Genomic DNA, 13,142 nt, shown 5'->3' on the forward strand with positions numbered 1-13,142 from the left:
GATGGATCTGAATTTTTACTCAGTGATTAGTTCTGGGAAACGCTTAAATAGTAAAAATAGGAACAAATTTGCATGTAGTTTATAAACTGGAGCAGATTATACTTTTCCCTTCTAATGTTACCTTTCTAAGACGTTTTACATGTTAAATTGTCACGTGGAACCATCTCAGGTAAGGTCAGTCTCCTGTAACTATACTTGATACGGTGTTTCCAGAAGTGGCACACTACTAAAATTGACCTCTGCTCTCCTAAACGTTGTTCTTGTATACTGAAGTAGTGTGTCAGTCTTTGGCTTAAACTTTTACTACACATTGATCCCGTTCTTCCACCGTGACCAAACATGTCTGACAGCTGATCGAATTGTCTGTATTCGTTTCACCTTTCCCCCATTCTCTGTTAGGTTCTGAGCTCATGCCCAAAGCGCTCTCCACCAGGATAGTGGGAGGCATTTGGTGGTTTTTTACTCTTATCATCATTTCTTCGTACACTGCTAACCTAGCCGCCTTTCTGACGGTGGAACGCATGGAATCTCCTATTGACTCCGCTGACGATTTAGCTAAGCAAACCAAGATAGAGTACGGAGCAGTGGAGGATGGCGCAACCATGACGTTTTTCAAGGTAAGTCTTACTTGCTACTGAAATATAACCACAGAATCACAAATGATTCTTTCTATTCATAAATGTAATGGTGAAGTTATACAATTATTGTGCCATATAAATAGTAATATTAACTTAAAAGGAGATAGTTGCACAACTAAAATTAATGCCCATCATGTCTAATCCTATTAATACTTGAGATAATGAGCAGTACAAATGCCCTGGATAATAACACAAGTTGTTTATTGTGTATTGAGAAATACTGAAATAAAAAATTAAAAAAATAGTGCATTTCCTAGTTGGTAGTAAATATAAAATCTTACTAACCATAATATTTTTTAATGAGATTTTATCTTTGGGTGAAAATGTGATATCTTTACTAAAACTGAATAGTCGTAGATTCCAATCCTATACATATTGTAGTATCAAATACTTGCATTTAAGAATGTTTTGAATGCATGCATGTGTTTCAGGTACAATAAAACAGATGAAGCGACTGAAGGAAGAATCAATTTTCTTTATGGTCTGTATATTTATCCAGTTTAAAATTAGGCTGCATCATTCAATTCACAATGGCCTCTAGAGGACTGATCTGTGCAACATTTCTGTGCGTGGTGTAATTGTGTGGTCTTCCTAATGTATAGTGTCTTGGAGTCCTCTTTCTTCTCTCATCGCTATTCCTGCTCCTTTCATTGGAAAATAATATAGCAAATAGGGAATTTTCAACTAGTATCTAGTGATCTCTGCTTGCTTTTTTAGTCATCAAGCACTTGCTTTGTAGATTAGTATTCTTTTTAAGTGCAGGCAAATGCCTTTATTGGTCAGTCAAGTACAACTGATCATTAATATAAAAAAGAAAATTTTATTTAAAAGTTGTCTCATGTTATTAAACTATTTCATCAAACAGTATTTAACAGCCTACCTAGTCTGGACTACTGCAGTAACTACAATCTAGAAATTTATTCTTCTATCTTTAAACAAACTTCAAGAATGTAGAAGTTTGTTTACAGAAAGAACAATAAATTCACAGTGGCATCATTATTATTTAAACCACAAGCACACAGAGTATGCATTTTTGTGAAAATTCTTGTAAAACATTACAAGCTTTGAACAATGGAATTCTAAAAGAAAATAAAGTTTCCAAATAATAATTAGTTTTCATCTATTTAACTACATGTAATTTAAAATTTTTATTATTTTTGAACTGAACTTATTTATTTTATTGTCAATGTAAATATTAGATATTTTGTTTATTAAAATCATTACAATTTAGTGATATTTATTAATTATATATCACTTACACATTTAATTCAATATACACTGTGGCTAAAACAAGTACAATTATCAATTTTTCCTTATTATATGGGATTATTGAGAATGTTTTAATATAAAATTATTCCTGAATTTTAGATATTTTCTTACAAACATTACTTGTAGAAGTGGCTAGATGTTTGTTGCCAGTAAAGTACGAAATGGGCAATACATCTAAATTATTCCTATGCACAAGGACCTTCTATAGCTGAGCTTGTTCAATTATACAGACCAAGTGTCCAACACAGTGATTTGGCTATACAAATGACTTATTTATGTGCCCTGTGGATTTCAGAATTTGAATTTTATTTTTATCTTCTAGAACACTCATATATCTTTTACAAATTGTAAGCCATTATCTGAATAGCTCGTGTTGAAGAACATGAAACTCTTCAAAAATATAATTCTCTTTACTCTATTTATTGTTTTTCTTGTTTAAACTTCCTCACTTTCTTGGCTATCTCTTCAACTCTTTGCAGCTTCTTTCCTCTTTTGTTTTCTACTGTGGCAAGCTTGTCTACCTTCACTCTTCTTTGCTACTGACTTTGCTTCCTACTTTTCCAATTTTTATTTTTGTGACTTTCACACAAGGGTGCCTCTAGCACAAGGAGAAATCAACCTAAAGCAATTCTATTTTAAACAACACAGACTTCCTTTAGACCTGAAAAATTCTGGAAAGTACACTGGTTACAATAGTAACCATACAGAGATAATTACCGAGCTAATAATTACCTTATGTTGTTGATTGTATCACATGCTGAATTCTTAATGTTGAAATCAGAAAAAAAAAACATAAATGCTTATAGGAGACAGGAATTGTAGATTTCCTTTAGATATATTTTTAAAAATATTTTAATTTCAGCTTCATGTTTTGGCTCCTTAAATTCTAGCAATATACTAGATGGGGTACACTATCTTAAAAATACAGTAGCAGAGAAATCAGAGAAGTCCATCTGCCTTTGACCTCTACAATCAAACAAGGACTGTTAAAGTGTAGGCTGTTTATATCTAGTATTATTTTTACTTTTTAAATAATTATAAATTGTGCATATACAGAGTCACATCTTTTTCAATCTTATTTAGAAGCATTGATTTCTGAAAGAATGGAAATTATATTTTTCCTAATTTATTTTTTTTTCAAGTTCATCAGAATGTTTATTTTATTTTATTTTTTTAAGTAAATTTTATTAAATTATAAAAGTTTCCATTTTTGCCCCTCTTCCCAACACCCTCCCACTCCCCCCACTCCCTCTCCTCCTCCCTCTTCGTCCCTTAGGGCAGTCAGGGTTTCTTGCCCTGTGGGAAGTTCCAGTTCCTCCCCCCTCCCTCCAGGTCCAGGAAGGTGAGTGTCCAAACAGACTGGATCCCCAAAATCCAGTATATGCAGAGGAAACAGGTCCCAGTATCATAGTCAATGGCTTTTTAGAAAGACTTTGGGCCAGCCACATTCAGAGAATCCGGCCAAATTCCGAGAATCTGGTTAGATCACATCCTCGTTCAGTCCCAGTCCAACTTGCCTTGGTAAACTCTCATTAGATCAGTTCCCTTGTATCAGTGGGTGATAGCATCCCTCGCAGTCCTGATTTCGTTTTTCATGTTCTTCCTCCTTCTGCTCCTCATTTGGACCTCGGGGGGCTCAGTCCGGTGCTCCAATGTGGGTCTCCGACTGTATCGCCATCCTTCGCCAGATGAAGGATCTATGGTGATAAGCAAAATCTTCATCAGTATGGTTATGGGCCACGGCAGATTCAGGCACCCTCTCCTCTGTCCAGAGAACAATCTGGGGATCTCTCCTTGGACCTGGGATCCCATATATAATCAAGTCTCCTGTAAACCCTAAAATGACTCCCTTAGTTGAAATATATTCTTCCCTGATCCCATATTCATCCTTCCTCCCTCCCCCCACCATCCCAGGCCACCAAACTTTCCCCATTCCTCCCCTACTCCCTTCTCTCTAACCCTCTCCCCTTCCATCAACCCTCCCACCCCCCCATGCACCCGAGGTTACCTGGGACTCTTGTCTCTTTCCTACCGCCTGGTGGATAGCTAAATAATCTTCATCAGGTTCATCTTCTTATTTAGCTTCTCTAGGATCACGAATAATAGGCTCAAAGACCTTTAATTATGGTTAGAATCCACTTATGAGTGAATACATACCGTGTTCCTCTTTTTGGGTCTGGGTTACCTCACTCAGTAAAGCGTTTTCTATTTCCATCCATTTGCATGCAAAATTCAAGATGTCATTGTTTTTTACCGCTGAGTAAAACTCTAATGTGTATATGTTCCACACCTTTTTTAACCATTCTTCTATTGAGGGGCACCTAGGCTGTTTCCAGGTTCTGGCTATTACAAATAGTGCTGCTATGAACATAGTAGAACAAATGCTTTTGTAGTATGTTAGGGAATCTTTAGGGTATATTTCCAAGAGTGGAATTGCTGGGTCCTGAGGGAGGTTGAATCCCAATTTCATGAGAAACTGCCACACTGATTTCCACAGTGGTTGCATTCCCACCAACAATGGATGAGTGTTCCCCTCACCCCACATCCTCTCCAGCATAGGCTATCGTTGGTGTTTTTGACTTTAGCTATTCTGACAGGTGTAAGATGGTATCAGAAGTGGTTTTGATTTGCATTTCCCTGATCGCTAAGGAGGCTGAGCATGACCTTAAGTGTCTTCTGGCCATTCGAAGTTCATCTGTTGTGAATTCTCTGTTAAGTTCAGTACCCCATTTTCTAATTGGGTTAATTAGAGTTTTAGTGCCTAGTTTCTTGAGTTCTTTGTATATTTTGGAGATCAGACCTTTGTCTGATGAGGGGTTGGTGAAGATCTTCTCCCAGTCAGAAGGCAGCCTTTTTGTCCTACTGACAGTGTCCTTTGCTTTACAGAAGCTTCTCAGTTTCAGTAGATCCCATTTATTCATTGTTTCTCTTATTGTCTGTGCTGCTGTGGTCCTACTTAGGAAGAGGCCTCCTGTGCCTATATCTTGTAGACTACTTCCCACTTTCTCTTCTATCAGGTTCAAAGTGGATGGATTAATGTTGATGTCTTTAATCCATTTGGACTTGATTTTTGTGCATGGTGATAGATATGGATCTACTTTCATTTTTTTACAGGTTGACATCCAGTTATGCCAGCACCATTTGTTAAAGATGCTTTCTTTCTTCCATTGTATACCTTTAGATCCCTTGTCGAAAATTAGGTGTTCATAAGTTTGTGGGTTAATATCTGGGTCTTCTATTCGATTCCATAGGTCGACTTCTCTGTTCTTATGCCAATACCAAGTTGTTTTCAATACTGTAGCTCTATAATAGAGTTTGAAGTCAGGGATGGTAATGTCTCCAGAAGTTCTTTTATTGTATAAGATTGTTTTGGCTATCCTGGGTTTTTTGTTTTGCCATATAAACTTGATTATTGTTCTCTCAAGGTCTGTGAAGAAGTTTGATGGGATTTTGATGGGGATTGCATTGAATCTATAGATTGCTTTTGGTAGAATTGCCATTTTTACTATGTTGATTCTCCCAATCCAAGAGCAGGGGAGGTCTTTGCATTTTCTGATATCCTCCTCAATTTCTTTCTTCAAAGACTTAAAGTTTTTGTCAAATAGGTCTTTCACTTCCTTGGTTAGAGTAACCCCAAGATATTTTATGCTATTTGTGGCTATCATGAAAGGTGATGTTTCTCTGATTTCCCTCTCTGCTTCTTTATCCTTTGTGTATAGGAGGGCCACTGATTTTTTGGAGTTGATCTTGTATCCTGCCACGTTACTAAAGGTGTTTATCAGCTGTAGGAGTTCTTTGGTAGAGTTTTTGGGGTCATTTATGTAAACTATCATATCGTCAGCAAATAACGAAAGTTTAACTTCATCCTTTCCAATACGAATCCCCTTGATCTCCTTATGTTCTCTTATTGCTATTGCTAGAACTTCAAGCACTATATTGAAGAGGTATGGAGAGAGTGGACAGCCTTGTCGCGTTCCTGATTTTAGTGGAAAGGCTTTGAGTTTCTCTCCATTCAGTTTGATGTTAGCTGTCGGCTTGCTGTATATTGCTTTTATTATATTTAGGTATGATCCTTGTATCCCCAGTCTCTCCAACACCTTTATCATAAATGGGTGTTGAATTTTGTCAAATGCTTTTTCAGCATCCAATGAAATGATCATATGGTTTTTTTCTTTCAGTTTATTTATATGATGGATTACATTGATAGATTTGCGTATGTTGAACCAGCCCTGCATCTCTGGAATGAAGCCGACTTGATCATAATGGATAATTTTTCTAATGTGCTCTTGGATTCGGTTTGCCAGTATTTTATTGAGAATTTTCGCGTCGATGTTCATGAGTGAGATTGGACTGTAATTCTCTTTCTTGGTTGTGTCTTTTTGTGGTTTTGGTATTAGGGTAACTGTAGCTTCATAAAAGGAGTTAGGCAATGACTCTTCTGTTTCTATATTGTGGAATACGTTAAGGAGTATAGGTATTAGCTCTTCCTGGAAGTTCTGGTAGAATTCTGCATTGAAACCATCTGGTCCTGGGCTTTTTTTGGTAGGGAGATTTTTGATAACAGCTTCTAATTCTTCGCGACTAACAGGTCTATTTAGATTGTTCACCTGTTCTTGGTTAAACTTTGGTAAATGGTACTTATCTAAAAAAATGTCCATTTTTTTTACATTTTCCAACTCTGTGGCATATAAACTTTCATAGTAAGATCTAATGATTCTCTGAATTTCCTCTGTGTCTGTGGTTATGTCCCCCTTTTCATTTCTGATCTTATTAATTTGCATGTTCTCTCTCTGCCGTTTGATTAATTTGGATAGGGGTTTGTCAATCTTGTTGATTTTCTCCAAGAACCAGCTTTTTGATTCATTGATTCTTTGGATTGTTTTCTGTGTTTCTATTTTGTTGATTTCAGCCCTCAGTTTGATTATTTCCAGTCTTCTAGACCTCCTGGGTGAATCAGCTTCTTTTTTTTCTAGATCTTTCAAGTATGCTGTTAAGTCTCCAATGTGTGCTTTCTCCGCTTTCTTTAATTGGGCACTTAGTGCTATGAACTTTCCTCTTAGCACTGCTTTCATAGTGTCCCATAGGTTTGAGTATGTTGTGTCTTTGTTTTCATTAAATTCAAGGAAGAGTTTAATTTCTTTCTTTATTTCTTCCTTGACCCAGGGGTGATTTAGTAGTTGACTGTTCAGTTTCCATGAGTTTGTTGGCTTCCTGTGGGGAGCATTGTTGTTGAATTCTAATTTTAGTCCATGGTGATCTGACAAGACACAGGTAGTTACTAATATTTTTTTGTATCTGTGGAAGTTTGTTTTGTTACTGAGTATGTGGTCAATTTTCTAGAAGGTTCCATGAGCTTCAGAGAAAAAGGTATATTCTTTCCTATTTGGGTGGAGTGTTCTATAGATGTCTGTTAAGTCCATTTGATTCAATACCTCCAATAGATCTCTCAATTCTCTGTTTGGTTTCTGTCTGATTGATCTGTCCATTGGTGAGAGAGGAGTGTTGAAGTCTCCTACTATTAGTGTGTGTGGTTTGATGACCCCCTTGAGTTCTAGAAGAGTTTCTTTTACATATGTGGGTGCCTTTATATTAGGAGCATAGATATTCAGGATTGAGACTTCCTCCTGATGAATTGTTCCAGTTATGAGTATGAAATGTCCATCTCCATTTCTTCTGATTGATTTTAGTTTGAAGTCGATTTTGTTAGATATTAGAATGGCCACGCCTGCTTGTTTCTTAGGTCCATTTGCTTGGAAAACCTTTTCCCAACCCTTTACTCTGAGTAGGTGTCTGTCTTTGTGGTTGAGGTGTTTTTCTTGTAAACAGCAGAATGTTGGATCCTGTTTTTGTATCCGATCTCTAAGTCTGTGCCTCTTTATAGGTGAATTGAGTCCATTGATATTAAGTGATATTAATGACCAGTGGTTGTTGACTCCGGTCATTTTTTTTTTTTTTTAGGTAGTAGAGTGTATGTGTTTTTCTTCTTTGATTTGTGCTTGTGAATGGTCGCTAGATGTTCGAGTTATTGTAGGCCATGTTGGGAATGTTGGATTCCTTCGGTAGTGATTTTCCTTCTAATATTCTCTGTTAGGCTGGATTAGTAGCTACGTATTGTTTAAATTTGTTTTTATCCTGGAATATTTTGTTTTCTCCGTTGATAGTGAACAATAGCTTGGCTGGGTATAGTAGTCTGGGTTTGCATCCATGGTCTCTTAGTTTCTGTAGTACCTCTACCCAGGATCTTCTGGTTTTCATGGTTTCCATAGAGAAATCTGGTGTAAGCCTGATAGGTTTACCTTTATAAGTTACTTGACCTTTTTCCTTTGCAGCTCTTAATATTCTTTCTTTAATCTGTATGTTTTGTGTTTTGATTATTATATGGCGAGGGGATGTTTTTTCTGATCCAGTCTATTTGGTGTTCTGTATGCTTCTTGAACCTTCATAGGAATATTGTTCTTTAGGTTGGGAAAGTTTTCTTCTATAATTTTGTTGAATATATTTTCTGGGCCTTTGATCTGCAGTTCTACTCCTTCTTCAATCCCTATTATTCTTAGATTTGTTTTTTTTATTGTGTCCCAGATTTCCTGAATGTTTTGTGAAGAGAATTTGTTGGATTTGCCGTTTTCTTTGACCAGAGCATTTATTTTCTCTATGGTATCTTCAGATTCTGAGATTCGTTCTTCTATCTCTTGTATTCTATTGGTTATGCTTGATTCTGTAGTCTCCGTTCGTTTACCTAGGTTTTCCATATCCAGCCAGTTCTCGGTTTGTGTTTTCTTCATTGCCTCCATTTCAGTTTTCAATTCTTGAACTGTTTCCTTTACTTGTTTGATTGTTTTTTCTTGGTTTCTTAGGGTCTCATTCAGAGATTTACTTATTTCTTCAAACTTTTTGTTATATTTCTCATCTATTTCTATACTCATTTCTTCAAACTTTTTGTTATATTTCTCATCAATTTCTATACTCATTTCTTCAAACTTTTTGTTATATTTCTCATCCAATTCTTTAAGGGAGTTATTCATATCCTGTTTTAGGGACTCTATTGCTTTCATAATGGCACTTTTTTCCACTTCTTCTGGGTGGAAAAAGCCCTTCTGTTGTAGGGTCGTTGGGATCTGGTGTTTTCATGTTGTTTTTCAGATTGTTGGATGAGGTCTTGCCTTGGCGTCTGCCCATCTCTTACTTCAAATGTTCTCTATTGGAACTTCTGTTACCGGGTCAGGTTCCCTTCTTGGGCAGGGACTTCACTGACAGAATGCCCACCTTTCCTCAGGCAGGCTATTGAAGCACAGGCACTCCCTCTTTCCTGGATGCGCTTACAATGCAGGCTCAGCTTGCAAGGCAGCTGAGCTGGGGAAAATTTTATGGCTCCAGGGGGAAGGGAGAAATATAGGAATTCGTACCTGGATGGGAGCTGGGATGGCAGGCGGGAGGGGGTAACCAGCACTGCAGGGCGACCTGGGCGACTGTGGTGTCGGGGAACACCAAAGCTCTTCCTCACCAGGACTCTGTCAAGGCCCGAAGCAAACTCACCCCTCCGATGGCCCTCTGCTAGAAGTCAGGGCCCCTGATGGTCAGGAATGTGGCTGAGCTGGCCCCTGGTCCACCTGTCCTCAGGGAGGCCTTTAAGATCCAGGAACTGCCTCCAGCCGGGCTGCGCCTACAGCCCAGGCCCTGCTTGCAAGGCAGCTGAGCTGGGGAAATTTTATGGCCCCAGGGGGAAGGGAGAAATATAGGAATTCGTACCTGGATGGGAGCTGGGATGGCAGGTGGGAGGGGGTAGCCAGCACTGCAGGGCGACCTGGGCGTCTATGGGGTCGGGGAGCGCCCAAGCTCCTCCTCGCCGGGACCCTGCCACGGCCCGAAGCCCTATTTTTCCTAATTTAACAAGTTCTTGCTGTTGTCTGATTGTGCTGAAATGCTCTAGTAAGCTATTGTAGTTTTCTTAGTTCAAACATTAAGAGCTACGAAGACCTCTAGCTTTTAGGGTAAATTCTTGATGCTGTGGGGACACAAGCATTTAGGGGACTCATTACCTAATTACATTTCCAAAGACAATGATGCTTTTATTCATTGAGCTCCTGTGCACATTGACCGACAAACCATTCCCTGTTTTCTTTTCCACATCCATTGAATAGCATATACTTTTTCTCAGAGAGAACTGAAGTAAAACTAAATTATAGCAACAGCAGCAAATCTATGAGCAAGATCAATTACCACAGAGTACTACCTTAGTAGTACTAAGATAATAAAGTGGATGAAATTTCAGGATAGTATAAGAAAGCAACAAAAATGAAATCAAGTCTTTCTCAAGAGATGATAATTTGTATATTAGAACTAAAATGTCACTCCCAAGCTAAATAATGTACAAAATGTTACTAAGGGACAGTGCACTCTTTTCTCTCTAAAGTGAAAGGATTAAGAGAATGAATATATGTTAGAGTACCTTAGCAAAAGTTTGGAGGCTTTCTAGCCTCTTGGAGAGCTCCCTTATTTTGCTTCTTTTTTTAAAAAAGATTTTGTGGTTTTCACAAAGCTCTTAGAATATCCTTGTCTCTGTGCAACCAATGACTTAGGTTCCAATCTTCCCAGATGGATGAAGTTCTGCCTTTCTTAATTTCTGATGTAGCCACATTTACTACTCTAGTATGTGCACCTGAAAATAATGATATTAAAAGAAAACTGTGCTCTCTGTGTATTCAAAAGTAAAAATTCTGTCATGTAGTCTTTTAAAGTAGTGTAAGTGATAGCCATTACATTTCAATAGTTGTTATTCACAGAAGTAAGTAAAAATAAAAATATATAAATGTAAAAATGAGAACCTGAGTTCAGTTCCTAATTCTAGCACCTCCTCACTGTGCTTCTACTATCTGACTCTTCTATGCCCTGGTTGGATTGACAAACATGTCATTTCTCATTATGTAAATTTTAATTATTGAATGAAATCTTTGCATGTTATAGTAAACACTTCATAGTAGTCGCAGAGATACTATATATAAGCATTACTAGGTTATAAGCCGAGCTTTAAAGTTCAAGATTTAAAATGATCCTACATATGTCTTGAGATTCCAATATTTACAGATTTTTTTAAGTTTGTTCTTTCTGCAATTTCTGATTTTGCCACATTTTCTTAAAGAATATGTCATATAAACTGTTTTTATAACAAACATTTAAGAATTATTTAAGTGTTGTCAAAAGGATTTTGTCATATTTGCCTTATGTAGTCTCCTATGCTTCTGATTTCTAATGTGGATGAAGGACTGTTATATGAGTGAAATAAAATAATCTTTAGTTTCCTTAGAATTTTTTATATGTCTAGGATATTATGCTTTGAAATCATGCTTCCTCAAGGTGTAACTAGGAATTCTTTGGGGAGCTTATTTTCTAAATTTGAAGAGAAACTGAAAATTGCTTAATATAAAAATTGTTTATATTAATATTTAATAAAATAATTACCGAGATGGCATATGTCCATTAATATCACTACACACTTTAGTCTCTCAGCTAGGATACATTGCTTTATAAAAAATTAGTTCCATTCAATAAATATTCACTGAACATCACCTCCGTGTTCACAATTGTATGTATTCAATCTAAATAGACCTCCCAGTTCTCTCCAGAGTTGTCCCTTCTACCTGCTATGCATCAACACTCTTCACTGCTTTGCCAGTGGAAACCAGTATTATCTTTGAACTACCTTTTATGGTTAATATTTAAATCTCCAGTTCCATAGTTTCATCTCTAGTTTTCTCTGTACTGTTACTGAAGTGACTATAAGTTCTTTAAAGTGACCACTGTCCATGTGCATTTGTAAGAATTTAGGATCCTGCAAGGTTTACAAAGTACTGTAAAGCCTGGCTTCGTACTTTCTGTTCATTCTCACACTGTTAACAGCTGCAGTTTTACGTTTCTCCGGTGTCTAGTGAACTTTTATTTCTCCCTTCCTTAGCAAGCCCAGTTTAACTGTTATTTTTATTCCCTAAATCCTTATTTACTTTTTTTTTATTTGTGAGAAAATTTCCTTATGAGTTTAGACTCGAATTTCCCTAGACTGGGGAAGGTGCTGCTCTTGTTTCTGATTCTGCTTTCTCTTTCTTTTCCTATTACCCTTCCCTGTCCTCTTCCTCCTCTTCTTTTCTCCTCTCTTTCCTTTTCTTTTTCTTGTTTTTTAAATCAGTATGTATAATTTATTCCTTAATTTTAAAAGTCTAATTCCATGTTGAGAAATACTTTAACGTTCTACTTACTAAAGATACCAAAATTAGAAATTTCTTTATTGACCAACATCCAGGTTTATTCCCTTTGTATCATCTGCAAATTATGCTTACAAATTTAGCCATTTACTTTTTATCCCCACTTTTCTCCTATTTCCATGCTGTAGATACTATTATATAACATATCCCATATTTTTTATATCATATTGTATGTAACAATAGCTAACTCTTGATACTTTGAACATTTTGATATTTTGTCAATACACTTAACTAGATTCAAAAGACTTTCTGGATATTTTCTATCTGCCAATTTACTTTTTAAAATATTTATTTATTTATTTACTTATTTATTATGTATACAATATTCTGTCTGTGTATCTGCCTGCAGGCCAAAAGAGGGTATCAGATTTCATTTCAGATGGTTGTGAGCCACCATGTGGTTGCTGGGAATTGAACTCAGGACCTTTGGAAGAGCAGGCAATGCTCTTAACCACTGAGCCATCTCTCCAGCCCTCTGCCAATTTACTTTGAGGCATTCTTTTAAAAATTTATCTGTAGAAAGGAAACAATTGGACAGCAAAACTTGCTCTACAAGCAGTAGAATATGAGTTGTAACCTCCAGAAGTCTCATAAATTTCAAAGTACATATTGTGCTTTTAATCCCAACACAGTGGGCGGAGACAGGCAGATTCCCAGAGCTAGTTTCCCAGTCCACATGGAGAAAGTGGTGAGCTTCAGTTTGTTGAGAGATGCTGCCTCTTATGGGTGTACAACCCCTCAAATACACACCATTAAATATTTCCCTTGTTTGCATAGACTTCCATACTCTCCAACCTCTTCTAATGATTTCTTTCTTTTCTGTTCTCTGTAACTAATTTAGTAATTGTGTGCAGTTATCCATGCAAGAAGTAAAATAAATGTCACCATTAATGGAATACCTGTAGCAAATAGTTAAGCTAGGTGCATTTTAAAAATTATTTTTGTCAAAAAAAATCATTTTATCATATATTTTCTCTTTTGC

At 36.8% G+C, this 13,142-nt stretch overlaps 1 protein-coding gene across 4 annotated transcripts in view; it reads left to right on the top strand.

Annotated features, from left to right (window-relative positions):
- The window catches only part of Grik2 (glutamate ionotropic receptor kainate type subunit 2), a 625,308-nt gene that overhangs the window by 484,339 nt on the left and 127,827 nt on the right, over positions 1-13,142 (top strand). For all 4 annotated transcript variants that reach the window (XM_048449039.3, XM_048449041.3, XM_048449040.3 and 1 more), the window contains exon 14: positions 400-617. In XM_048449039.3, the coding sequence (XP_048304996.2) occupies positions 400-617 (218 nt within the window). The remainder of the gene's footprint in view (positions 1-399; positions 618-13,142) is intronic.

Source organism: Myodes glareolus, chromosome 1 (assembly GCF_982192425.1).
Source record: "Myodes glareolus chromosome 1, mMyoGla1.1, whole genome shotgun sequence".
Taxonomy (NCBI): Eukaryota; Metazoa; Chordata; class Mammalia; order Rodentia; family Cricetidae; genus Myodes; species Myodes glareolus.